This window comes from Heterocephalus glaber, unplaced genomic scaffold, assembly GCF_053883595.1.
Source record: "Heterocephalus glaber isolate CG9 unplaced genomic scaffold, H.glaber_assembly_v1.0 deba00001795, whole genome shotgun sequence".
Classification (NCBI taxonomy): domain Eukaryota; kingdom Metazoa; phylum Chordata; class Mammalia; order Rodentia; family Bathyergidae; genus Heterocephalus; species Heterocephalus glaber.
In genome coordinates this window covers 441,648-469,584 of record NW_028258476.1, presented here as the reverse complement: position 1 = coordinate 469,584, position 27,937 = coordinate 441,648, and the positions used below count along the sequence as shown (strand labels likewise).

The window sequence follows — 27,937 nt, the reverse complement described above, 5'->3', positions numbered from 1 at the left end:
ATCAAATCCACCGTGAAAAGCTGGGTGTGGTGATACATACCTGTAATCCCAGAACTGAGAAAGAATGAGCCAAAGAGGACTGCACATTCAAGTTTACCCAGAGCCTATCTCAAAGTAAAAGTTTTATAAATGCCGTTAGGATGTCACTCAGTGGTGAGAACACCCCTGCCTTCAATCCTTAGTACTACAAAAACAAAAACCCACTGTGAAATGTCATCCCATACCTGTCAGGATAGCTATTGCAAAAAAAAAAAAAAAAAGTTGGCAAGAATGTGGAGAAATTGGAACCTTTGCATTATATGGGTGTGTTGAGAAATAAATATAAAAACAAATGTAGGAGTTGGAGATGGAGCTCGGTGGTAGAGTTTGAGAGACCCTGGATTTGATCCTTATCATCACCAAGAAAAAAACCTGAAGACTTTTTATACCATTACGGAAATTGGCAGAAGCAAATGAAAAAGTACTGTACTCTGGAGGTTGTCAAGGTGGTACACTACTATTATCCTAGCACTTTGGGAGACAGGGAGACTGAGGCAGAAAGATTGCAAATTTGAGATCAGCCCAGGGATTTTGGGTTTTTTTTGTTTTTGTTTTTGTTTTTTTGGTACCAGGGATCGAACTCAGGAACTTGTGCTTGCCAGGCAGGCGCAATGCCACTGAGCTACATCCTCAGCCCGATTTTGGTTTTTTTGTTTTTGTTTTTGTTTTGTTTTTTTTGGGTACCGGGGATCACCTGCGGGGCAGATAGCAGAACCACTGAGCTAAATCCCTGCCCTGGATTTTTTGGGGGGGGGGCAGGGTCTCACTGTGTAGTTCAGGCTGGTCTTGAACTTACTGTGTAGCCCAGGCTGGCTTCCAACTTGCAGTGATCCTCCTGCCTCAGCACCCACCCCTCCACCCCATGCTGGGATTACAGGGGTTTGCCACCATGCTTGGCATGCATAGGCAGATTAGCAATTTAGTAAGACCTTATTTCAGAATACATTTTTTTTCAAAAGGGCATAGGAAACAGTTCAGTTTAAAGGGCTGAGTTCAGTCCCTAGTACTGGAAAAAAACAAAAACATAACTGCTTTGTAGGAACAAGTTCACAAATTAAGCTACATAGGATTTCTTTTTTTTTTTTTTTTTTGCTCTTGTTATTTATTTTTCATATATTAATTGGTACATTTTAGGTATACAATACATTTACATTTATCATTGGGTGTTTGTACTTGTACATGATGTATCTTGGTTCTCCACATAGGATTTCTACAGATAAAATTCTACTGAAGACAAGACTCACAATCAAAAATGACAAAAAACATGAGAAGAAAGTTTATCATGAACAGGAGCACAGTTACAATAAGCAACAGTACTAAATCTTCAAAAGCCTTAGATAATATATCTATTAGCTATAAGCCATAAAATGTATATTTAAAAGTATTAAAGGGTCGGGGATTTAGCTCAGTGGTTTCGCTGCCTGCTGTGCAAGTGCAAGGACCCGAGTTCGATCCCCGGTACCAAAAAAAAAAATCCGGTATGGTAGGCACACTTTTAATCCCAGCTGATTAGGAGGCAGAGGCAGGAGATCAAACATGATGTCAGCCTGGACAACTTAGTACAACCCAGTCTGATAATAAAAAGGGCTAGCTCAGTGCTAGAGTGCTTGCCTAGCATGTGTGAGGCCCTAGATTCAATCCTGTACACACAACGGAAAAAAAGTTTTTAATACTGCTTGGGGAAAAAAAATGTTACTTGGGAGGTTGAGGTCAGGAGGATCTTGAGCTTGAGACAAGACAAGATAATGAGATCTGGTCTCAAAAAAATGTTAAATACAAAGATTTGAAAAGAGAAATAAAAATAGTTTAAGGGAGGCAGATATGAAAAGGAACCAAATAGAACATGTAGTGATGCAGAATGTGACCTTTTATCTGTATGTTTATCTAGTGGTTATTATAGGCCAGACACTGAACAAATGAGGACAAAGCCCTGTCTTGGGGGGATGGCGTGGAGGGGAGATCTTTGCATGGAGCTACATTGCTGGATCACTAAATTGCCCAGGTTGGGCTCAAACTTGTGGTCCTTCTGCCTCAGCTGGAATTATAGGCATTGTGTCTCCATGCCAGGTGGGGCTTACATTTTTTTTTTTATACCGGTGATCAAACTCAGGTCCTTGTGCTTTCAGGGCAGGTGGCGGAACCACTGAACTAAATCCCTGGCCTTGGGCCTTACATTTTAGTGAGTGGGAAGCAGAGCAACAAATAACATAATATGCCAGGTGGTGGTGATTACCATGAAGAAGTATAACATGTCTGGTATCTGGACTGAGATCATTGAGAAGAACAGGACTGCCAGTTGTAGTGTCTGCTTGTGGCCTCTCCCTGGGGTTTTGCTTCCTCCACAGTATGGCAGCCTCGGAGTAGTTGTACTTAATCTAAGCTTGAGTGTTCCAGAAAGCAGACAGATAGTCCATTGCTTTTTATGACTCTGTGGGAGAAATCACACAACATCATTTCTTTACTCCACCAGTTGAGACAGTCACAAACCCATTCAGATGTGATGGAGGAGGACACAAACCACATGTCCTCGTTTTGCAGTACTAGGAATTGAACCCAGGGTCTTGCATATGCTAGGTAAGCGCTCTACTGCTAACCACATCCATATCCCTTTAAAAATTTTATATTTTGAGGTATGGTCTCAGTTGCCAGACTGGCCTCCAACTTGCTATCCTCTTGCCTCAACTTCCCAAGAAGCTGGGATTACAGGTGTGTGCCATCACATCTGGCAACCCCATGTCTTGACATGAACAGTTTCAAAATATTTGAGGGAACAGAACTGCCATTTATATCACTAAAGCATTTTAAGCATAGAAGCTTTTTTTTTTTGGTACCGGAGATCGAACTCAGGTCCTTGCACTTGCGTAGCAGGCGGCGAAACCACTGAGCTAAATCCCCGGCCCAAGCATAGAAGCTTTTTAAAAGATTACTCTAGTTTCTCTATGGAACGTAGACTGAAGGAAGTCAAAAGTAGAAGCAGAGTTAAAACTTATTACAAGTCAGGCAGACTGGTGCATTGAGCCTAGGAGTTGAAGACCATCCTCTGAAACATAGCAAGACACCATCTGAAAAGAAAAGAAAAATAGAGTATTTCATTAATACTGGCAGGAGATGGTAGATTGGCCCAAGTTAGTAATGTGAAAGTATTGTCAGGGAATCAAGTTTAAAATATATTTGGAGCCAGGCCGGGGATTTACCTCAGTGGTTTTGCTGCCTGCTGCGCAAGCGCAAGGACCCGAGTTCGATCCCTGGTACCAAAAAAATACATATATTTGGACCCAGGCATGGTGGTGCACGCCTGTAGTCACAGCACTTGGGAGCTGAGACCCGAGGATTGCTGTGAGTTCAAGGCCATCCTGGGCCACATAGTGAGTTCAAGGTCTTCCTGAACTACATGGCAAGACCCTGTCTCAAAAAAATTATTAAAATATAATATATTTGTTTACAGATGGAATATGTGTAAGGTATGAGAAGAAGAAATCAAGAATAATGCCAGAGTGGTTTGAGCAACTTGTTGAATGATGATGGTGTTTATTGAGATGATAAACAAGGGGAAGAGAAATTTTTTATCTGGAGATTTCAGGAATTTCATTTTGGACATAACATTGTAAAATGCCTATTAATTTCCCACTCTGGTATTCTGTTACAGCAGTGCAAAGTAAAGACAACATCCATATGGAGATGTCAGTTAGGTGCTTGAATATAAAGTTTTAGAGGAGCGATGAGAGATGGGAATATAAATTCAGGAAATAAACATATAGATAATATTTAAGCATGGGAGCACTCTACTTCTGCAGTTAGAAGATAGGAAGAAAAGTAGAAACTAGAGAAGACAACTGAGAATAAATGGTCGTGAATGTGGGAGGAGAACCAGATATATGAAGTTCTGAAAGCCAGCTAAAGAAAGTAGTTCAAGGGAGAAAGGAACTGGGCAGGCATGTAGCACAGTGATAGAGTTGCCTAGCATTTGTAAGGCACTGAAAAAAGAAGAAAAGGAAGGAATATTAATTTGTTTAAATGCTGGTGAAAGTTCCGTTGGGATGAAGATTGATAAATGGGAAGAAAATCTGGACTGACATGGTTTCAAGAGATAATCTCAGCATTTACTTGGGAAGCTGAGGTAGGAGGATCACCACAAGTTGGAGGCAGCCTGGGTTAAATACATAGTGAGACCGAAAATGGAGACCTCTTTTCAGGGATTTTGCTGTGTAAAGGTGCAGGGAAGTGGGGCAGTAACTGGAATAGGACAAGAGATTGCGGGAGTAATTTTCAAGGTGAGAAACACTGCACTGAGTTGGTATGGTAATGAGATGATTCTTCCTCTGCACTTGATGGACCATGAAGCCACCTGGGGAGCTGTTTGAATTGGATGTACAGATCTCACAGAAGAATTAAATAGTTAGGTCAGGATCTTTCCAGGTGGGACCCAGGGTATCAATATTTCCTTTCCAGTTCCTTAGATAACTCTGTACTGCATCCTGAGTGATCAGCTCTGCAGTAGATCAGTAGAATTTAAAACTCAGCGTATGTGTTAAAGGTACAGTAAGACAAATTACTATTACTCATTCTCAGAATACTCCCCTCACTTTAAACATAGTGACCCTGCATTCTTGCCATATTCTAGAGCAGTTCTGGAAGTCTTCTTTCATGAGTGTCTTTAGTTGTGATGTCGTGGCTGTGTCAGTGTCCTGAGCGGAGTGAAAATATTTTTACCTTTCATGGTCATTTTGACTTTACGAAGTTGTTCAGTGCCAGATCCAGTGAATAAGGTGGATGAAGAACACACCATGATGTTTTTGCACGCCTTCTTTTCCATTGGATGAAACTCGGCAGGAGCATTTGCTGTGTATTTTCATCACACCTTGTAAAGGCACTCAAGAAAGGTGATTTCCAGAACTGCTTCACAAAGTGACAAAAATAGGGGTGGCAATGTAGCTCAGTGGTGTAACACCTGCCTAGCAGGCAAGCACAAGACCCTGAATTTGATTCTTGGTACCAAAAAGGAAAGAAAGTGGCAACATGAGGAGACAAATATGTCTCACGTGAGGGAGGAATATTTCTAAGGTGAATTAATGACAGTATGTCTTTTATTGCAATTTTTAAAAGTTCTAACATTTATCATGTATTTTGATCCCCTTGTGTTCAATAGAGCTGAAAAGAGAATTAAGAATAATAGAAGGAGGGCTGGGGATTTAGCTCAGTGGTGCCACCGCCTGCCTTGCCAGGCACAAGGTCCTGAGTTTGATCCCCTGTACAAAAAAAAAAAAAAGAAGTTAGGCTTTTGCTGGGGATTTTGTTCAGTGTTTCCGCTGCCTGCCTCGCAAGCGCAAGGTCCCAAGTTTGATCCTTGGTACCAAAAAAAACCCAAAACAATAATAGAAGGATAGTACACAGAATACAGGGTAGAAATTTTAAAAAGAAAATAAAAGGGGCCCAGGGATTTAGCTCAGAGGTTCCACCACCTGCCTCGCAAGTGCAAGGACCCAAGTTCGATCTCTGGTACCCCCCCCCCAAAAAAACCCCAAAACACATTGAGATAGAAATTGAAATGAGAATGGACCAAGGTACATTTTATAACTGTCCTAAGATAGAAGCAAGAAAATGGAGAGTAGCAGCATTCAAAGAGGTAATGGCTGAAAATTTCTAAGTATATGAACTATCAACTTTAGGAAAAACAGTGACTTCTGAAAGGATAAATTAACTATATTAGAGATTCTGTAGTTTTGTGGAACACTAAAGAGCTCATAAAAAACAACCAGAGAGATGAAAATTAAGACTTAAACTTCTCAATAGCAACAAAAGCCAGGGAAATAATAATTTCAAAGAACAGAGAGAAAACAAAGCATTTAGAACTCTGTGCTCATTTTGGAGTAGAGCTGAAATGAAACTGTTCAAAGACTTGTATATGCTTACCAATTAGGTATTCTACTAAAAGAATTAAAGGATATATATCAGAAAAAATAAGAAAGGTGAGCAAAATTTTGAAATTGTGGATAAACTTAAATTACCTCTGACTATATGTAATACACTATTGATAATGACTAATTTGATAGGAATTAAAAACAAGATAGGACTGAAATAAAAGAAAAGCTAATCAGTCCAACAGAAGGTATAAAATAGAAAAAGCACAGAACAAGCAAGTAGAATGTGAGCAGAAGATAGAAACTATATATTTTTAGGGGGGGCGGGGGTCGTACCGGGATTGAACTCAGGACCTTGTCCTTACAAGGCAGACATGATGCCACTGAGCTAAATGGAATATCCTAATCCCATAAAATGAAGGCACTGAAGTGGAAATTAAGATGTTACTGTTACTGTCCCAGGCCGGGGATTTAGCTCAGTGGTGCCACCGCCTGCCTCGCAAGCGCAAAGTCCCGAGTTCAATCCCCCGGTACCTAGAAGAAAAAAAAGATGTTACTGTCCTCTGTATTATTTCTAATGAAAATCTAATGTTATGTTTATCGTTAGTAATACATCTTTTTATCCCTCCCCCTTACTGATTTTAAGATTTTATAGGAGTTCATAGGATTTTTTTACTCATTTAAAAGTCTTTACATTTTACAAAGTTAAATATTAGAGTTTATGAAAAGGGTATTTTCTTTTTAAAGAAAGTACTTTTATTCCTTCTTAGGATTTTGAAATGAAAAGTTTTCCAAAATTGTTATTTTTTTTTAATGTATAGTTTTTGAACCAGGATCTTGAGCTGTGTAGTCCAGACTGACTTCAAACTCAAGGTGATCCGCTTGCCTCGGTCTCCCAAGTGCTGAGATGATGGGTGTGTGCCACGCTCTGCTCCAAAATTATTATTATTATTTTGGTACCGGGGCTCGAACTTGGGACCTTGCGCTTGCGAGGCAGGTGACAGAACCACTGAGCTAAATCCCTGGCCCCGAAAATTATTTTAATACATTAAAAAATACTTTTTTTTTTTTTTTGTCACTGGGAATCGAGCTCAGGACCTTATGCTTGCCAGGCAGGTATAGCGCCTCTGAGCTACATCCCTGGCCCTGTTGCAGCTTTTAAAGTCATTACAGTTGTGTGTATATTGTAAAGTATAGGCTTAAATTTCATCACTTCTGAGAAGTAGAGGTTTTATAACTTAACTAACAACTTTCATTTTTCTGTAACCTTCTCATGGGATTAAAGGGGAGGACAGATGTAAAGGACTTTGTGTGTGGCCCAGTGCACAGCCCTACATTATGCTCAGTGAATGTTAGTTCATTTGGGTCACGCACTCGCCCCTCCTCACTCTCTGCCTCGGCCTCACTACTGGCCTTACTACCGGCTCTGGTCTGAAGGCGAGGTGACAGCTTGGCACGAATGGGCCTAGAGCCTCATGTCATCTGGCCATTCTGGCTTCCTACAGCAGTCAGCAGCAAATGTAAAGCTGGGCCTTTTCCCCTGCATTTGCCTGACACTGTTAAATTACTCTCTTCTTGAAACCTTAATTTATTCACATATCTTGCTCTCTACTTTTACCCTACCTCTGTCTACTAGTTTCTTCTGGACAGTTTACCCTTAAATTTAGGCTCTACCTTTGGTCCTTTGCTTCCTAACTGTATATTTGTTCCTTCTGTGCAGTTTTACCCATCCCTTCACATTACTTCGTTTACTCCCTTTCCTGCTCAAATCTAGATCCTCAGGGTTGGCCTGAGCTGTCGCTCTTTTGTTTGTATGCAGGTGTCGAACTGTTCATTGAATTATCTCCACCTTGATTTCACGTTGGGACTTTTGACAGTTTTCTCCCATTAGGATGTTTACATTTTATGTGCAGAAAACCCAATTCATACTAGCTCAAACATTCAGAGTTTATTGGCCTCTGTAGCAGGAATATAGAGTCTAGCTTTAGACTCATTTGATATGGTGGCACACCTATGTACAATCAGCTCCTTCTGTACTCCGCTGTAGTACAAAGTATCTGCCTTTCCTAATGGTTGCAAGATGGCTGCTGGCACCAACACACCCGTGCCAATATTTTCTCTTTGCTTTCACAGGAAGAAAATAGAATCGATAGGGCTTAGTGACCTAAATTTTTGAGTCATAGAAAAATCAAGGTTGAGTCCCAGGCTTTTGCCTTTGAGTAAATTGAGTCCTCTTTCCTGAAATACAGTGAAAAGCAGAACACAGATGGTGCCTAACTTACAGTTGTTCAACTCAGGATGTTTCAACTTTATAGTGGTATGAAAACAGTATACATTTAGTAGAAATCTCACTTCCGGTTTTAAATTTTACCCGGAAATGGTGGCACATTCCTCTAATCCCAGCTACTTTGGGTTGCTAAATCAGGAAAGAGTACAAGTTCAAGGCCAGCCTAGGCAACTTGGTGGGACCCTGTCTCAAACAAATTAAAATGGGCTGGGGATATAACTTGGCAAGTTTGATCCCAGTACTGCAAAAATAATAATTTGATCTTTGGAGCTGGGTGCAGTGGCACACTGAGGCAGGAGGATCACCACAAGTTTGAGGCCAGCCTGAACTACATAGTGAGACCCTGTCTTCAACCTCCTCCCCCAATTTTTGGAGGTGTTTTCTTGCCTAGTGATAGGCAGTATGATAATACTCTTATGCTGTTGGGAGGAACAATGAACCACGGTTCCCACCCAAACCCAAGATCACAGGGCAAACAGTACTCTACAGTGTGCTAAGTTGTCATGTTCAATAGGTGAGGTATATTAGACTCAGGCTCTTGTATGTAATCCAGGCTGACCTTGGACTCTGGTGATCCTCCTGTCTCAGCCTCCAAAGTGCTAAGATTACAGGTGTGTGCCACCACGCCTGGCATTTAATTTTGACTTAAGATATTTTCAACCTGTAATGGAATTATCAGGATGTGTACCCATTGTAAGGTGAGGAAGATCTTTAGCGGAAGGCAGAGAAAATGAGTTCATGTAAATGTCCAAGTACTTACTGTAATTATAAGCACATCTGTCTCATTGGAATGAAATTTTCAGAAAATGTTTTGTTTCTTTTCAGAAAATCTTCATTCCTAGAGCTTAACCCTGAGCTTGACATGTAGGGTATGCTTTATGTATGGGACTCTTGGAGGGCGACAAGTGTGCAAATGTGTGAAAATACAACCCTGCTCCTGTGATTTCTGGCTTCCAGCAGGGAGGCGCACTGTGATGGACTCTTGAGGTGTGATAGACTGACTTGCAACCCAGGTTCCCCACCTAAGCTTTGTGGTCTTGGGTGCTTTGCTCTGACACTTGTTCCCACCTGGAAGTAGGGCTGGTACCACCCACTTAAGTAACTTGTTGACAAGATTTAAGCAGCAACACTTGACAAAGTGCCATGGCAGCATTCTTTTACCTTTAAGTAAGTATCAGACTGTACAGTACTGAAGAAATACTGTAGCCAGGCATGGTGGTGCCTGCCTGTAATCACAGTGCTTGGGAAGCTGAGGCAGGAGAATCCCTAAGAGTTCGAGGCCAGCCTGGACTCTGTAATGAGACCCTGTCTCAAACAAAAAGACCAAAAGGCTGGGGATATAGCTCAGTGATTCCACCATCTCCCCTGCAAGTGCAAGGTCCAGAGTTGGAGCCCTGGTATCAAAAAAAAAAAAAAAAAAAAAAAAAAAAAAGAGAGAGAGAGAGAGACCAAAAAACTGTACTCACTGTTATTATTAGTACAGAAGAAATGAAGATGGGTTATGAATCAAAAGGCAACATGCATCATTCATTTTACAAAAGTTTGTTTTGATTTTTTTTCTTAAACAATTTAAATTTATCTTCTTGCAATTATGTAGGCTAAAAGTCCCAGATCAAAGCATCAGCAGGTTTGGCTTCTCCAGAGGCTTCTTTACTTTGTTTGCAGATAGCCTAGCCTCTTGCTGTGCCCTCACATGGAGAGAAATTGTATGACAAGTTTTCAGTGAATATTTATTGGAGCATAATTTAAGTGTAGGATTAGTGGGATTTTGAAGGTGGGGTGTCTTACAGTTAACACCACAATCCAGTCTTAGTGTATTGCATCACCCTAAAAAGATTGTTTGTGCCCATTTGCAGGAAGACTCTGTCACATTGGATTTGTTTGTTTGTTTGAGACAGGGTCTCACTGTGTAGCCCAGGCTGGCTTTGAACTCACAGCGATCCTCCTGCCTCGACCTTCCAAGTGCTGGGGCAGTGGCTCCTTGGTCTAGGGGTATGATTCTCACTTAGGGTGTGAGAGGTCCTGGGTCCAAGTGCTAGGGTTACAAGTGTGCGCCACCACGTGCACCTTCTTTTTGGTTCTTTGAGACAGGGTCTCAGTATGCAGTTCAGGCTAGCTGTGTAACCCAGGGTGTCCTCGAACTCATGTCAATCCTGCCTCACCCCCTCGAGTGCTGGGCTTACAAGTGTGTGCCATCATCCTTGGCTTGAATTTTTAAAAAAAGATTTTATTGTGGTAAATATACCTAGCAAAAATCATTCACCATTTTAACTCTTTATATGTACAATTCAGCGCTCTAAATACCTTCACAGTGTGGTGCAGCTATCACTACTGTCCATTCCAGACATTTTCTTCTTAGAGATTTTTTTCCCATGAAACAGTGACTCCTTACTCTCCACTTACCACCCCAACAGCTGATAACCTCTGTCCTACTTTTTTTTTTTGGTTCCGGGGATTGAACTCAGGTCCTTGCACTTGTGCAGCAGGCAGTGAAACCACTGAGCTAAATCCCCGGCCCTTGTCCTACTTTTTTGTTTCTAGGTACCTCATATAAGTAAGCGAATTCATTCAGTGTTTAATGTCCTGTGTCTGATTTATTTTCTTGTCATAATGATTTCAAAGTTCATCCACGTTACCTTGTATTTTGAGCCTGACATGGCAGAGTACATAAATTGAGCTCTGAGATCAAGAAAAGACGAGTAGACGTGGACATATTGTTCAGGGTTCTCAAGCCATCTACTGGAAAAGTTTACCTCAGATTTGAGCTGCTTTTAGCAGTTTGTGTGAGCTGTTTTCAGCTTGTTTAATTCCCACTTCAAGAAGCCAGTGTTAATGATAGCATCCCAAGCTTCATTCCAGCCCCATTACTGTTTTGTTGTTTTATTTTCTATACTGATGAATATAATTTATGGCAAAACTTAGAACAGTAGTACATTAATTTACATTTTTATATCTTGCTGTGTGCCTATTATGGCTGTGTCTGGACATCGCCCCAGAGCCTCATGTGGTCATAGGTGGGGCTTTTGGGAAGTGGGTGGATCTAGGGTGTGTGATTCTGGGATTAAGTATGTGATACTGGGGTTAAGGGTGTGTGATTACTAAATTAGTCCACTGATTGGTTTAGCATAGTTCTGGGTGTGGATAATGGGAAAGCCCACCCTGGGTGTGGGTGACACCACCCAAATTGTGGGTAATCTGGATGGAATATAAAGGACAGAAAGAGGGCTGCTGCCATCACTTGGTGCTGCTGCCTTCTGCCTGCCCTGCCATGGACTGTTTCTCCTCTGTGATGCCCCTCTGCCATGCCACCCTGCCTTGGAGCCAGCTGGCTATGGACTGAAAGCTCTACACACTGTGACCTACAATAAACCTTTCCTCCTTTAATTTGGGGTGTCGGATATTTTGTCTCAGCAATGAAAAAAAGAGGACAGTGCCTTTTTAAAGTATTTTTATATCTATGTAATCAGTTAATTGGTAGACTTTTCTGATGCTCTGTAATTCCCTGTGCTATTATTAGTTATACCCTCAGTGTGTAGTGTTGATTGAGTTACCTAAGACATTGTTACTATGGAGTTAGTTTTTGTGTTCAGTAGCATTCAACTTTCCTGTCACTGCATCTACAGCTGTTTTTTCAGAGGTAATCAACTTTGGAAGTAACAAATGTCAAAATAACAAATCTTTGAAAAATCTATAGATAAAGAATGTTAATATGTTGTATAGGGGCTGGGGATTTAGCTCAGTGGTTCCGACGCCTGCCTCGCAAGGACAAGGTCCTAAGTTCGATCCCCAGTACCAAAAAAATAATAATAATGTGGTATATCTCATACCTAAAGCTGTTAAGGGAGAACTAAGAGGACATGAAGAAATTGGAACCTTGATTCACTGCTGATGAGAGTGTAAAAATGGTGTAGCCATTTACAACACCCTGGTAGTTCAATATTAAACATAGAGTTACTGTAGCACCCAGCAGTTCTACTCATAGGTATATACCTGAGAGGATTGGAAACATTTTCTCCACACAAAAACTTACCCACAAATGTTTGTAGCAGTGTTATTTATAATAACAAAAAGTGGAAACAACCCAGTTGTCCCTCAGTTGATGCGTGGTAAACAAGATACCATATGTTCATACAGTGGGCCATTTTCAGCAGTAAGAGATAGGAAGGTCTGGGAATGGCCCTCAGTGCTGAAGCACTTGGTTAGCATGTCTGAGGCCCTGGGTTCAGTGCTCCAGACCTGGGGAGGGCTGTGTATGTGCTAACAACATGAATGAACCTTAAGAACTGAGTGCTGAGTGAAAGAAGCCACCCAGGAAGGACCACATGTAGGGTTCCATTTCTGTGGAGTCCACAGTAGGTGAATGTAGAGACAAAGTAGATTCGTGGTTTCCTTGGGCTGAAGTGGAGAACAGAGAATGAGGACCAAGGAGAGCGACTGCTAATGTGTGTAGGGATGGGGGGGTGATAGAAATGTTCTAAAACTGTGGTGATAGTTGCACAGTGAAAATTACACTAAAAACTTCAAATTATGTACCATTTATTTGTTTGTTTGTTTGTTTATTTTGAGACAGGGTCTCACTGTGTGGTTCAGGCTGGTTTTGAACTGAATATGTAACCCAGTCTGGCCTCGAACTTGTGATGATCCTCCTGTCTCAGCCTCCTGAGTGCTGGAATTACAGGCATGTGCCACCACGCCTGGCTTCAAAATGATGTACTTTTTATTATGCATTTATCAAAACTTTAATGTACAAAGTGAATTTTTTAATTAGTACATGCTTGTAAAACAGTATTGATGTTTGTTTGGGGAAATTGCTGCATGCACATAACACGTCTTGATGATTTCCAACCACATTACTCCTTTCTTCCTTCCCTCCCCTTTCACCAACCCCCTGACTCAGATACTTTAAATCTTGTATGTGTGGATGCATGCACATGTGTGCTCACTAGGGATCAAACCCAAGGCCTCATGTATGTACACAAGCACTTTACCACTGAGCCACATCTCCAGCTCCCAAATTGTACATTGTAAATAGGTAAATTGTATAGTAAGTGAATGACATCTTAGTAAAGCTATTCTTTTTTTTTGGTACTGGGGATCGAACTCAGGACCTTGCACTTTCAAGGCAGGCACGGTGCCACTGAGCTAAAAAAAAAGAGCTAAGTTTAAAAAAAGAACTGAGTTTGAAAAAAGAACTAAGAAACATTACCCACAAATTAAGAGTTTGGGCTTCTGACTTTTGCTCTGGTCTGTAAAAGATATCTTCCCTTTTGTTGGAAGTTATTTTATGTACTCTTTTTCTTCCCGTTATAACCAGAAAATAATAAATAACCCTTATTTTGATGATTCCTTAAGCACATACGTAGTTTTCTTTGCAAGTGAGCCAATTGATATTGATAGTATTTTCTATCCTATTACTTGAGTCTGAATTACTGAATCCAGTTTCATACTTATTGATCTCGTGGCCCTGGTGCACAGAAATTTAATTTTGTTGAGCACCATTTAAGCACCTCATATTTACAGGTGAAATTAAGACTTGAAGAGGGAAAATGACTTATTAAATATTTGACCTAGCCAGGCATGGTGGTGCAGGCCTGTAATCCCAACATTTGGGAGGCTGAGGCAGGAGGATCACAGCAAGTCTGAGGTCAGCCTGGGCTACACAGTGAGTTCAAGACCGGCCTGAACTGCATGATGAGACCCTGTCTCAAAAAACCAAAAAAAAAAGTAACAGTTTGGAACCTATGTTACCATTACTCAGTTTTCTTTCCAGTTCATCATTACTGTTTTCTATCAAGACAGTAGCCCTAGATTTGAAGGTGTTAGAGAAAATCCAAATCTACATTTAGATTTTATTAGTGTAAAAAACAAAGTGAAAAGGAAAAATAATGATTGCCTTTAATAATTTTGCTGCATGAGTAGAGAAAATATCAGAATAAACAGCAGCTCTTCTTGAAGAATAACCACATATCATAAGATTTTGAATCTGTCTGCAAAACTGAGGACAGCTAGCAAGCTCTTCTTTCTTGTACTTCTCTACTCATAAGCCAATTAATGATGTGCTTGAGAGACCTAAGGGACTTCGAGACACAGGAGAAGGGTTTGGTATGAGCGCTGAAACAGAACCATCTGCCTTTGACCTCGAAGGTACAGTCACCTTGGATCTTTGTTTTGAGGGCCTTGCTGGTGAGTGTGATGATTACCCTTGCATAGTGAGGTCTCCCACTTCAGTGTAGTTGACATTTGCTTTCGATCCTGAGGCTGACTGGGTAAACCTTTTGGGATTTTTTTGGTACCAGGGATCGAACTCGGTACCTTGCACTTGCAAGGCAGGTGGTGGCACCACTGAGCTAAATCCTTGGCCCAGCCTCCTTTAATATAGATGTTCTAAGGCAATATCGTTTGGGAGGTTAGCAAAGTTAACTTTGCACGAGTTGTAAAATGATTTTTATTTATTTTTTTACGTTTGATCTTAGCCAAAAGGCTGAGAAGCGATTTTATTTATTTTTTTGAGACAGGACCTCAGTATGTAGTTCAGGCTGACCTTGAACTCACTACAGTGGTACCTTGGTTCACAGACTTAATTCGTTTTGCAATTCTGAAACGATGGCCGCAGTTGTGTTTATCATCTGTTGTAGAATTTGCAAACAAAAATAAAATTTTGGGCCAGGGATTTAGCTCATTGGTTTCGCCGTCTGGTGCACAAGTGCAAGGACCCGAGTTCCATCGCCGGTACCAAAAAAAAAAAAGTAAAATTTTGTCAAACACTTTCAAATTTTGTGAATCAAATTGTTTGCAAACAGAAGCATTCCTGAACCAATGTACCACTGTGTTTACCCCTGGCTGGCCTCAAACTGACAGTGATCTTCCTGCCTCAGCCTCCCAAGCACTGGGATTACAGGTGTGTGCCATCATGAGCCCAGGCATGTGATTCTCCTTTTTTTTTCTTTTTGGTACTGGGGATTGAACTCGGGTCCTTGCACTTGCCAGGCAGACGGTGGAACCGAGATAAATCCCCAGCCCTCCTATGGATGTTTGTTGTTGTTGTTGTTGTTGTTGTTGTTTTTGGTACCGGAGATCGAGCTTGGGTCCCTGCACTTGTGCTCCTATGGATGTTTTAAGGAACTTCATTCTGATTTCATTTGTATCACTCTTCCCATAGGATGGATAGAATGACAGAAGATGCTCTTCGTCTGAATCTGTTGAAAAGGAGTTTGGACCCAGCAGATGAGCGAGATGATGTTCTGGCAAAGCGACTCAAAATGGAGGGGCATGAGGCCATGGAACGCCTGAAAATGTTGGCACTGCTCAAAAGAAAGGATTTGGCAAATCTTGAGGTGCCACATGAGTTGCCAACCAAACAGGATGGCAGCGGTGTCAAGGGTTATGAAGAGAAGCTCAACGGGAATCTCAGGCCTCATGGAGACAACAGGACTGGGGGAAGGCCAGGCAAAGAAAACATCAACGATGAGCCAGTGGATATGAGTGCTAGACGGAGGTATGGCTCAGGGTGACTGCCTCAAGGCTAGTGTCTTCTCATAGACTAAGCCTGTGAGAATGGAATTAACCCCAGTGGGAGCAGGGTGTTTTTCAGCCTACAGCTTCTTGGAGAAGATAGGTCTGTATCGTCTGACTTGACAGTGAGTTCCTCTCCTTTCCAAATGAAACTGTGTACTGTGAATTTTCTTGGCACACTGAGAATCCTAGTATCTACCCTGAGATCATTGCTCATTGCTGGAAAAGGAGCACTGGAGGATCCTAGTCCAATTAATACATGCCTTCACCCTAGCCTTAGAGCTATCCCACTTAAGAGAGGAATCACAATCTTTCCTTCAAATCATTCTAGAACTTTTAGGATCTTTATTTTTTTTCTTTTGGTACCAGGGATTGAACTCGGGTCCTTGTGCTTGCGCAGCAGGCAACGAAACCACTGAGCTAAATCCCTGGCCCAGGATCTATTTATTTATTATGGAATCTCAGTTTTTAATTACATCAAAGAGAAATAGCCTGACTTTTTTTGTTCAGAATATCTTGATGTGGTAAGTCTCTAAGTTCTTGCTTTGTCCATGCCATTTCCCGTAGCCCTTTCATATGTGTATACATTCCTTCATATGCTCATTCATATATTCTGTCTCCCGCACACGCATGCATACACACACATGTGCGTGCATGCATTTTCCCAGGCCTTTTTAAAGTGTATTAGTTTCAGGTATTGTACTTAGAGTGGTCACACACACACTAAGAAAAGGTACCCAGGGCCGGGGATTTAGCTCAGTGGTTTCGCCACCTGCCTCGCAAGCGCAAGGACCCAAGTTCGATCCCCAGTACCAAAAAAAAAAGACAGTTTCATAAACTTCAAGTAAATTCTGTAGTGGTCCTGGAAGAAAATAAAATTTCCTTGGATGCTATAGGTAGTTATCAGCAGAATATCATATAAGTAGATTACTCCTTAGCTTCATTGGAAGAGAATGGATTGGGTGACTGAGATCAGCGCCTGAGCAGCCCACTCGCCCATCGCCATGCTTACCTTCTGGAGCCGGTGACAGAACCCACTTCATTTGGGAAGGAGAGAAGGGATGCTGGACCCTAAGTGCATGTACTTTCATAAATGCCTTGTTAGACACTGGTAAGACCTGTGCTGTTGGAATTATGCTGTACTATGGTGTGTTGTGTTTAAAACGACCGGGGTAGGGTGGCTCGGTGTAGAGTGCTTACTAAACCTGTGCAAGGCCCTAGGGTTGAGCCCTCTCACCAGGTACCCAGCAGTGCCAGACCGTCTTGGACCCCAGTCAGTGTGTTTAATTATATTTCCTGTTGATGCACTTTGGAAACACAAGCCTCTAGAAGAAGCCAGGACTCCAGGGTACTTGTACCTATTACCCCTTGAAACCAAGCTGGGATTTTTTTGTTGTTGTCTTTTTTTTGGTACCGGGGATCAAACTCGGGTCCTTGCGCTTGCGAGGCAGGCGCCGGAACTGCTGAGCTAAATCCCTGGCCCCAAAAGTGAGCTGTTTTATAAGAATGAACAAGATTAATAGGCTCCCAGTAGGGAGACCCATAGTTCTTTGAGATAGAAGGAAGAAAAACATTGGAAGCCGAAGGAAGACACAGTTTTGACATGAGAACTATTGTCATAGTTGCCTAAATATCTTATTTTCCCATCAAGTTGGGCAAGTTATGATGCCTATGATATAAGATATTTATGAAACCAGTCCTAGTAATTTGGAATGCTAGAGAAATACAGCTGTTCAGTTGTTTTACTACTGGGATACAGACTCCAAGTATGAAAGTTTCTGGGGATGCCAGACTGAGTTGCAAGCGATGTCAACAGCCAATTGGGCTTTTAATGATCTCTAATAGAGAAGGTTTCATACTTCTGAACCCCAAATATTGTAAATCATGTATGTTTTGGGACAGGAGCAGAGTAATTTCTGTCTCTGGAATGTTTCTTATTCCAGGTCAAAAGTTTAAAAGAAAATTGAGGAACAGGGCTTGACTTAGGCCTTTGCCTTAGAGTTGTTCTTGGATGAAACTTCCTGATAATGTCATACAATTCCAAAGTCTCCATCTCAAATGTCTCTGCCCTTCTTGGTACTGAACAGCTCCTAAGTAGGAGATGGCACGAATTTGAGCAAGGAGGAGTTGTACTACCTTAGACAGTCTTATGTAATGCAGGCATTCCACCCAGGACAGAGTTTTTTAAATCTTCTGAGCTGGGTACATTAGTGGATGCCGATAGTCCCAGCTGCTCCAGAAGCTGAGGCAAGAGGGTTGCTTGAGCTCAGGAGTTTGAGACTAGCCTGGGTAACAGTGTGGAGAGATTGGGCCAGGGATTTAGCTCAGTGGTTCCACCACCTGCCTCGCAAGCACAAGGACCCGAGTTCGATCCCTGGTACACCCCCAGAAGAGGGATGGGGTCCTCTGACTGGTGCTGCAAACACTGGTGAGCCAAGGAGAATGGGAAGTTTTTGATATCTTAACATTGCTCACCCATGTTAATCTTAGGGGTGAGATTGTGAAGGAATACATGACAGATAAGATCATATACACAAAAATGAATTCAAGCACTTTGTTTATTCTGGGAATTTAGGGTTACAGGATGAAAGGCTCTCTTCTCCCTCTAGTGGCTTCTTTTTGTATAACTGCACATTCTTGGTTTGCTCCGGCTACGACCAGTGGTTGTAGAGCAAAGCTGACAAACTTCACCATTCACAGGGTGTCACTCCCCTTTCTCTGTCCCCTTATTGTTTCCTCAGCTAAACTTCGGTGATTTTAATGACTCAGGCTTACGTTGCTGGGAAATTAAACACCTGTCCCAAGAATCAGGGATGCCTCAATGGACAGATTTCCATGGATTGAGGCTTTAGCTCATTGGTAGAGTACTTGCCTAGCCTGCATGACACCCTGGGTTCCATTCCTGCACCACCAAAAATGACCCCAAAACCTTCTAAATACCCAAAAGCAGCTGAATCGAGAATCCCTGAGAAATGGTGGGTAAGCTCTCCTGAATAATGATCTGTGAACATTAAAATTTTAAATTATACATTGACCCATATCCTCTTAGCTATTCTGACAGTCTCAAAAAATAGGATCTGGGAAAGTATCTTTGAAATCAGTGAACTCATGCTTATGACCCCAGCCCTTTGGAGGCAAAAGCAGAAGAATCACTGCAAGTTCCAGGCCAGCCTGAACTACAAGATGAGACCCTGATTCAAAAATAGCAACAACAACAAATCAGAGGAGTTAGAGGATATGAAATAATCATTGATTTGGGAACAGTTTCCAGGATTCATTTAAATTACAGAAACAAAACCCAAGAGATACCAAAACAAGAATTGTCTAATAAATAAATTTGAGAATAAAAGGAGCTATAGTGGGAGATTTAGATGTCAAAGTAATTTTTTTTTAACAGGGCCTCACTATATAGTGCAGGCTGGCCTTGAACTTACTGTGTAGCCTCCTGAGTGCTGTGATTACAAATGTGCACCTACCACCCCTGACAAATGTCAAAGGAATTTCTGAACCGTGTGTTTTGAGAAAAAATGCAGGATAAAATTCTGGCAAGTTACCAGGCATAGTGGTGTATACCTGTAATCCCAGCTCCTCAGAATGCTAAGACAAGATCGAAAGTTCAAGCCCAGCCTGGGCAACTTCATGAGACCCTGTCTCAGAATTTTAAAAAGGGCCTAAGAATATAGCTCAGTGCAAAGCCCTGGATTCAGTCCCTAGTACTGGTCAAAACAACAATCCCCACTACTCTGGCAAGTTGATATGACTTAAGTATATTTACTTCTGGAAGTTCAGGCCTTCTCCAGAAGGCTATAGCTGGCACTCTCCATTGCTTCAAGCCACGTCAGTACTTTCTTTCGCCTCCTATCTTTAGTACCTGCTCTTGACAGGCTAGAGTCTCATTGCAGTTGTCACGGTCTCCAATAGGATAGCCAGGACCGTGTTGTTATCATTATCCTGGTCTGCCTTAGTGATTGACTGAGCTTCACTGCCCTTGCCCTTCTCCCTTGTCGAGCTAGTCACTTCTTTCCCAAGCCTCCACATAACTGATGACAGCCTAGTGGAGATATAAAAATCTCTGTCATAGGAATGCTCATCTCTTTATTCCTAAAGCTAATCACTATTTTGTATATTTGTGCCTGTTTCCTTTATAAGGACTTCAGGCGAGGAAAGTGTCTTGGTGAGGTTCTCTACTAGATCTTGGTGTCTTCTGTATCATAAGACTTGTGGGTGGGGCCAGGGATTTACCTCAGTGGTGCCACCGCCTCCCTCGCAAGCACAAGGTCCTGAGTTCAATCCCTGGTACCAAAAAAAAGACTGTCTTTCTCTAGGTGCATCAGAACAGACCTAAGTTCCCTTGGTTTTCTTGTTCAGCATGGGGAAAGTTCTCTTAACTTTTTATGAGCCCTGGTGTTGGAGATAGTGTAATCTTCCCTTTTCTTGTCTAGTGAGCCAGACCGAGGAAGGCTAACTCCCTCCCCAGACATCATTGTTTTGTCTGACAATGAGGCTTCCAGTCCCCGTTCCAGCTCCCGAATGGAAGAAAGGCTCAAAGCAGCCAACCTAGAGATGTTCAAGGTAAAACATCTTGATTTCGTGGTCCTATTGTTTTCATTTCTTACCAGTCCTAGTACTGTTTTTTTGAGTATTTACTTTTGTGGAATTACCTTATCAATGAAAAGTCTTTAGTGATTCTCAATTTCAAATCCATGCCCTTTTAAAAGGAACTATGAGCCAGGCATGGTGGCGGAGGCTGAGGCAGGAGAATCACTGTGAGTTCAAGGCCACCCTGGGCTGCATAGTGAGTTCAAGACCAGACTGAACTACACAGCAAAAACAGTCTCTCTCACACACAGAGTACCATACCTACTTTGTCTCCAGAAATCTGAGTAGCATTTGTATGTGGTGTCTTCATTTGACAAGCACTTTCTGAGTACCTGTTGAATACCAGGCCCTTTGTCACTTTTTCTTAGGGATGTTGAAGGTTCAGACCTAAAAAGTCCAGATCATTTCTCCCAGAAGGGATTCTGGGTACCTGCCACTATACCTAATGGTCTCCGTGGTTCCTTAGGGCAAGGGCATTGAAGAACGACAGCAGCTCATCAAGCAGCTGAGAGACGAGCTGCGTTTGGAAGAGGCCCGACTGGTGCTGTTAAAGAAACTGAGGCAGAGTCAGCTACAGAAAGAGAATGTGGTCCAAAAGGTAATGTGCACTAGAAATAAAACACTAGGGGAAAAGAAAGGAAACTGGTTAGAGGGTGGCTGCCCCAGGTATATTCAACTTTATGACCCATTTGTCTCTGGTTCCATAGTTTTTTAGCTTCTAGGAGTAGTGATTGTTTTTTTTACAGGCTTGTTACACCACACGTGGCCAATTTTTTTTCCCCCTTAAATATTAGGCCTTAATCAAGAATACCTCAATTCCATTATTCCATTTTTCCATTTTTTTCTTCCTCAACAGGAAATTCACATGGACAAGGAAATTTAAAAGTTTAGGAATGCACTGAAGTCCATTTTTGATTATTGGCTTTTTCCACGATCTCATTTTCTCTTCTCTCTCCCAGACTCCAGTTGTACAGAATGCAGCATCTATTGTTCAGCCGTCTCCTGCCCATGTGGGCCAGCAGGGCTTGTCCAAGCTTCCCTCCCGGCCTGGGGCCCAAGGGGTAGAACCCCAAAACTTGAGAACATTACAGGTATGTGACCCATCTTGGGATTATCGTGTTGGAGGGCCCTGTCTGTCCTGTCTGACCTCACCATGACAAAGGTGCTATTTCTGGTCCTTCATGGTATGATTGAGTCTACAGTAGAAAAATTAGTAACCTTCATCTTTCCACTATAGTTTTTCTGCTCTAGAGAAGATGTCTAAATTCTCTAGAGAAGGGTTATCTTATACAATGATGGCAAACCTTGTAGAGCTTTCATGGTAACAGGCAGCTGCAGCACATGTGCCATAGGTTCCCACCACTTGCTTATCCCAAAAAAGCCAGGGACTTTCAGCTGCTACTCAGCGTTTAGAGTGATGGTGGATTTGTCCTGTAGCTCATCAGGCAAGATGGCTCTGACTGTGTCCTGGGGGTTCTGCTCAGCTGTGCATTCGTTATAGGCAGTATTTTCCCTTTGATATTTTATTTTATTTTATTTTATTTGTTTGTTTGTTTGTTTATTTATTTATTTATTGGTACCAGGGATCAAACTTGGGTCCTTGTGCTTGTCTCTTTGGTATTTTATGTAGCATTACACCACCTGGGACTAGTTTTTCCCTCCTCTTCCTTTTCAGGGTCACAGTGTCATTCGTTCAGCAACCAATACCACCCTCCCACACATGTTGATGTCTCAGCGTGTTATTGCACCAAATCCAGCCCAGCTACAGGGTCAGCGGGGCCCGCCTAAGCCTGGCCTTGTACGGACCACAACACCCAACATGAATCCTGCCATCAATTACCAGCCAGTAAGAGAGGCCCTAATGTGAAAACAGAAATCCTTTATTGACTTTTCTTGTTGAAAGAGCCAAAATTTTTGAGTTTTTGTATATAAACTAGGACACTATGGTTGATTTGGGTGTTTTGTTGTTGTTTATGGGGGTTGTTTTTGGGGGGGGTTGTCGTTTTGGTTTGGTTTGGTTTTTGTTTTTTTGGAGACAGGGTCTGGCTATGTAGTCCTTCAACTCACCTCAAACTGACAGCAATCCTCCTGTCTCAGCCTCACAAGTGCTGGGATTATAGGCATGCACTGCCATGCCTGCCTAGGTTTTTTGGTTTTGTTTTTTTGTACCAGGGATCGAACTCAGGACCTTGCGCTTGCAAGGCAGGCAGCGGCACCACTGAGCTAAATCCTTAGCCTCTGGTTGGGTTTTTTGAGAAAGGGTGCCGCTGTGTAAGCCAGACTGGCCTGGAATTTGCTGTCCTGCCTCAGCTTCCCAAGTGCTGAGGTTACAAGCCTGTATCACCATGCCCAACTTGGGATGGAGCTTGAACAGAGGGCGTTCCCAAAAGTGGGATCCTAAGACTGTATGACAGAAAGTGTCCCCAACGTCTTGGGGTTTCTCTCTGTCTCTTAGCAGTCTCAGCCCATTCTTCTTCCTGTGTGCCCGAGTTCTCTTTCGGTGAGCAAGGTGGATACACCGTTCTGTGGAAGCTAAGTGATCCAGGTTAGGTCAGAGTTGGTCTTTCCCACATGTCAGCGTGATTGACGCCTGCTCTCAATCTGTTGTAGCAGTCAAGCTCTTCCGTCCCCTGTCAGCGCACAACATCCTCTGCCATCTACATGAACTTAGCCTCGCATATCCAGCCAGGAACCGTGAACAGAGTGTCCTCTCCACTCCCTAGCCCCAGCGCCATGACTGATGCCGCCAACTCACAGGCTGCAGCCAAACTAGCTCTTCGCAAGCAGCTGGAAAAGACGCTCCTGGAGATCCCGCCTCCAAAGCCTCCTGCTCCCTTGCTTCACTTTCTGCCCAGTGCAGCTAACAGCGAGTTCATCTACATGGTAGGCTTGGAAGAAGTCGTACAAAGTGTCATTGACAGCCAAGGTAAGGTTAGATTGTGGTTTGGTTTGGTTTGGCTTTTTTTATTTTGCTTTTTTTTGGGGGGGGGGGTCATAGCTATATAGTTCAGGCTGGCCCAGAGTTCATATGTAGCCCAGGCTGGCCTCGAACCTGTGGCAGTCCTCCTGCCTCAGCCTCCCAAGTGCTGGGACTACAGGCGTGCGCCACCATGCCCAGCTGTATTGAATTACTATATTCAGTTCCTGCCCTTTGAGTGCTTACAGTTGTGAAAATATGCATGCTGGTATCTATAGATAGCTAAAAATGAACACATTTTATAGCTGTAAAGCAGCACTGACCAATACCATGCAGTCTAAACAAAGGTATTAGGGTTCCATTTCCGAATATACTGACACGGGTCCCATAGGAGCACCTCACAGTAGAGGGAAGTACTTACAGGATTCGCTATTAGCTGTAAAAGATCACAAAGTGACTGACTGGTACCTGAAAGCTGTATGTAAAAGGAGTAAGGAGTGGTGTGAGGTAAGCAGATGCTAAGGAGCAAAATTACTGGTTGGGTTAGATGGGTCCTTTGACTGTGAGTCAACCCAGTGTTTTTTGGTTGTGATGTAGTAGGAAATCGGAAAACATGGATTTTTGTTCTAGCTTTAGAGTTTCCTTGTTTGTAAATGATAGTGGTGTTGTCACAATCAAGTAAAATAGAAATATTTTCTAAGTTACAGGGTTTTTTGTTTTGTTTTTATGGAAGTCTCATAATTCAGCAGAAATTCCTGTAAAAGACTATGTAATGGGCAGGGGATTTAGCTCAGTGGTTCCGTCACCTACTTCGAAAGCACAAGGTCCCGAGTTCGATCCCTGGTACCAAAAAAAAAGAGGAAAAGACTATGTAATGAAGAGAAATAGAAGAGAGAGGAAATTTGAAGTCACTGATGATCCTTTCTGTTGGCATCTAGGCAAAAGCTGTGCCTCACTCCTGCGGGTCGAGCCCTTTGTGTGCGCCCAGTGCCGCACAGATTTCACCCCCCACTGGAAGCAGGAGAAAAATGGTAAGATCCTGTGCGAGCAGTGCATGACCTCCAACCAGAAAAAGGCTCTGAAGGCTGAACACACCAACCGGCTGAAAAACGCGTTTGTTAAAGCCCTACAGCAGGAACAGGTAAGAGTTCTAACTCCTACTCCCCAGCCACCTGTATGGGTTTGGTTTTACCAAAGGGTTGTTGCTTTTAGATTAGAGGAGTTACTCACCTGCCATGTGATCTCCACAGACCTCTACATCTGGAGGCCTAGGTTATTTTTCCTCCTCCTTTATTATTCTGTCTTTCCCATTTCCATTTGACTGTTTCTGATTGAATAAAAACAGTAGTGCCTGGTGATGTGGCATGTGCCTGTAATCCTAGCATTCAGGAACCTGGGGATCACCACAAGTTCAAGGCCAGCCTGAACTATAGAGCCCAAAACAAAAAGAAAAACCAAAATATATAGCTTATATGGCTGAGGTTAAAAAAAGGGACAGAGGCTTAAGATTCTTGGTTTTTTTCTGGCTGTGGTGGTGCACGCCTGTAATCCCAGCACTTGGGAGTCTGAGACCGGAGGATCACCGTGAGTTTGGATTTGAGGCCATCTTGGGCTACACAGTAACTTCAAGGCCAGCCTGCACTACAAAGCGAGACTCTGTCTCAAACCCCCACCCCAGCCAAAGAAAGACTTAGTTTTCCCATACCACTGAAAGAATTCCTCTATTCTCAACTTTATTTTCTCCTCAAACAAATGGATTTTGGTGGGAGGAATTTGTATTAGTAGTAGAAATCTTTGAGAGAAATAATTATCTGTAGTCCATACTTGAAAAATGATAAAGGGAAGAGTAGATTATAAAGTAGCCTAGTGAAGTAGATTGTGCTACAGTGTATGAGTATTTCCCCTCTTACTTACAAAGAATGTCTTGAAGAGGGAAAATCTTTTGGTAAATTTAGATCCTTTTCTCTATCCCAGTTTCCCACTCCACTTTTCAGAGTCCTTTTTGGGTAGTTTCAAAGACCTAGAAAGTAGGCACAATAAAAATAGAACCTCTCCAGGTATAGTGACATACATATATAATCCAGTTACTCAGGAGGCTGAGGCAGGAGGATTGAAAGTCTGAGCCCAGCATTGGCAACTTAGCAACACCCTGTCTCAAAATAAAAAGGACTGGACTGGGCCACATAGTGAGTTCAATGCATAGTGAGACTCTGTCTCAAAAAAAAAATTGGGGGGCTGGGGATTTAGCTCAGTGGTTCTGGCGCCTGCTGCGCAAGCGCAAGGTCTGGAGTTCAATCCCTGGTACCAAAAAAAAAAAAATGGGGGAGGGCCAGGTATTTAGCTCAGTGGTGCCACTGCCTGTAATCCCAGCACGTGGGAGGCTGAGGCAGGAGAATTGCTGCAGATTCAAGGCCAGCCTGGGCTACATAGTGAGTTCAAGGCCAGCCTAAACTACACATTGAGACCCTGTCCTCCCTCTCCTCCTTCAGGTGCTGGGAATGTAGCTCAGAGCTCCCTGGGTTACATTCCTAGTACTACAAAAAAACTAAATAAATGAAACCTCAACATAATTCATCAGCCTAAATTACATCAATCAGCCAGCTCCTTGTCACCACCCAGCTTCCTCCAGCTATGTTCTAAGAGCCAGCTCCCTCCAGCTAACTAGCAGTGTTAGAGATAGACCTCTTCTGGTTAAGAAACTGGTTGCTGTCCTGCCCAGCCTGATGTGATGACTCCCAACAGGAAATTGAACAGCGATTACAGCAACAGGCAGCACTTTCTCCTACTGCGGCTCCAGCTGTGTCCAGCGTCAGTAAACAAGAGACCATCATGAGACATCACACCCTTCGGCAGGTCAGGAACTCTCCCCTGGCCCTGATTTCTCTCTGTCCTTTTTTCTTTGAGAACCGCACCTCTCTTCTGAACTCCTGTGTCTCTGCCTCCCGAATAACCCTCCACCATGACAAAGTCGTGTCATTTGTCTTCTCCAATTGCAGGCTCCCCAGCCTCAGAGCAGCCTCCAGCGTGGCTTGCCCACATCTGCCCGCTCCATGCTCTCCAACTTTGCACAGGCGCCCCAGCTGTCTGTGCCGGGTGGCCTCCTTGGTATGCCAGGTAAGAGGGGTCAGCTGGTTAGTACAGTCTCTAGCTGCCCCTTTAGGTTAATTATTCCTTCCTTTGCTCTCTGTTCTTTCTTTAGGGTGTACAGTATTTCCTTGCTCTTTCAGCAAATGTTGGCTTGTTTGTTTTGGTGTTTTTTGTTGTTGGTTTTCTTTTTTTTAGGTTTAAGACAGGGTTTTGGTATATAGTTCAGGTTGGCCTTGAACTTGGAATCCTCCTGCCTCAGCCTCCCATGTGCTGGGATTGCAGGCATGTGACGCCGTGCCTGGCAACAAATGTTTGGTAAATTCCTATTACATACCAACCACAGTGCTGCACTAGGGTTTTCGTGGTGAAAATGTGGCCCTGCCATTATAAATGCAGCGACTAGTTGCCTGCACTGGGCATGTGTGTTTTGCCCTCTTGGCTCGGACAGCAAGGTCACCTGTCCCGTTTGAACCATGCAGGGACGCTTCTTCAGTCTGTGGCCCCAGACCAGAACACATCTGATGACTACATCCCTTTGTCTTTGCCACATTTCTCTCTCTGTATTCATCATTCCTGTTAGGGCTGAAATTTCAGGAAGACCTCTTTCCCTAAAGTTTGGGAGTAGGAAGGCAGTAGCTGCTGAAACAGCTAGCTAAGTCTGCACAGGTACAGGTAACATCTCCTGCTTCCACCCCGTCTCTAACTGTGCGGCCCCAGGGTAGTACAGAAAAGGTAAAGTAATATCCTCTTTTTTTTTTGGTACTGGGGATGAAACTCGGGTCCTTGCGTTTGCGGGGCAGGCTGCGAAACCACTGAGCTAAAGCCCCGGCCCTGTTTCCTCTTTTAATACTCCCTCCACTTTGTCTCCTTGGTCTAGGTGTCAACATTGCATACTTGAACACTGGCATTGGAGGACACAAAGCCCCCAGTTTGGCAGACCGACAGCGCGAATACCTTTTAGACATGATCCCTCCCCGGTCCATATCGCAGTCCATCAGTGGACAGAAATAGCGCCTGGTCCACTTGCACTGCCCCAACCTCGAATCCTTTGTCCTTTTTCTCTCCTATCGCCCCAACTTCCGTCGCATGCAGTGCCTGTACTGGTGCCTACCATACACGGAAAGCAAAACTGAAAACAGAAGACAAAACTAGAAATCAGCGAGAAAACACAACGCCCTGCCCCACCACCTCCCCTTTATTTCACACTGCTGCGATCTGTTCTCCTGCCGCTTTATCTTCTCTCTCCGGTTTTCTTTAACAGTGAAATGGATCTTTGCCTCTGATCGAGGTGAGGATGAGGTCCTGGGAGAATCTAAACCCTTTGACATGTGTTTCTAAAGTTTGTTTTATGCTGTTAGTATTACCCTTTTTAATTATATCGTATGTCCTTTGTTCAATGGACAGTTAAGTCTTTTCCCCCAGTCTTTTTCTTTTTTCTTCCTTTTTTTTCCTTAAATGTAAATGACGTTCGGTTCAACGATGAGAGCATTGCAGATTGCAGTGGGGTCTCAGCTGCCAAGCAGGACGCGCCTGGGAGTGTGGGGCAGAGGTGTGGAATGCACTTAACCAGGCTGCCAGTGGGTGGTATCCCTGGAGCAGCAGCACCCCAGCCGTGGGTGTTTGGGCTGGACACTTGGG

The 27,937-nt window shown here is 43.0% G+C and overlaps 1 protein-coding gene across 4 annotated transcripts in view; it reads left to right on the top strand.

Annotated features, from left to right (window-relative positions):
• Gatad2b (GATA zinc finger domain containing 2B) overlaps positions 1-27,707 on the top strand; it is a 77,217-nt gene extending 49,510 nt beyond the window's left edge. For 2 of the 4 annotated variants that reach the window (XM_087203400.1, XM_087203401.1), the window contains exons 2-11: positions 15,344-15,679; positions 20,139-20,268; positions 20,762-20,893; positions 21,255-21,386; positions 21,971-22,141; positions 22,906-23,221; positions 24,151-24,353; positions 25,955-26,065; positions 26,209-26,326; positions 27,177-27,494. In XM_087203400.1, coding sequence (XP_087059526.1) covers positions 15,345-15,679; positions 20,139-20,268; positions 20,762-20,893; positions 21,255-21,386; positions 21,971-22,141; positions 22,906-23,221; positions 24,151-24,353; positions 25,955-26,065; positions 26,209-26,326; positions 27,177-27,310 — 1,782 coding nt within the window. In that variant the 5' untranslated portion in view covers position 15,344 and the 3' untranslated portion in view covers positions 27,311-27,494. Of the gene's footprint in view, positions 1-15,343; positions 15,680-20,138; positions 20,269-20,761; positions 20,894-21,254; positions 21,387-21,970; positions 22,142-22,905; positions 23,222-24,150; positions 24,354-25,954; positions 26,066-26,208; positions 26,327-27,176 lie in introns of all 4 variants that reach the window. The other 2 variants (XM_004871409.4, XM_004871410.4) reach the window with 2 other exon arrangements.
• The last annotated feature ends 230 nt before the right edge of the window (positions 27,708-27,937 follow it).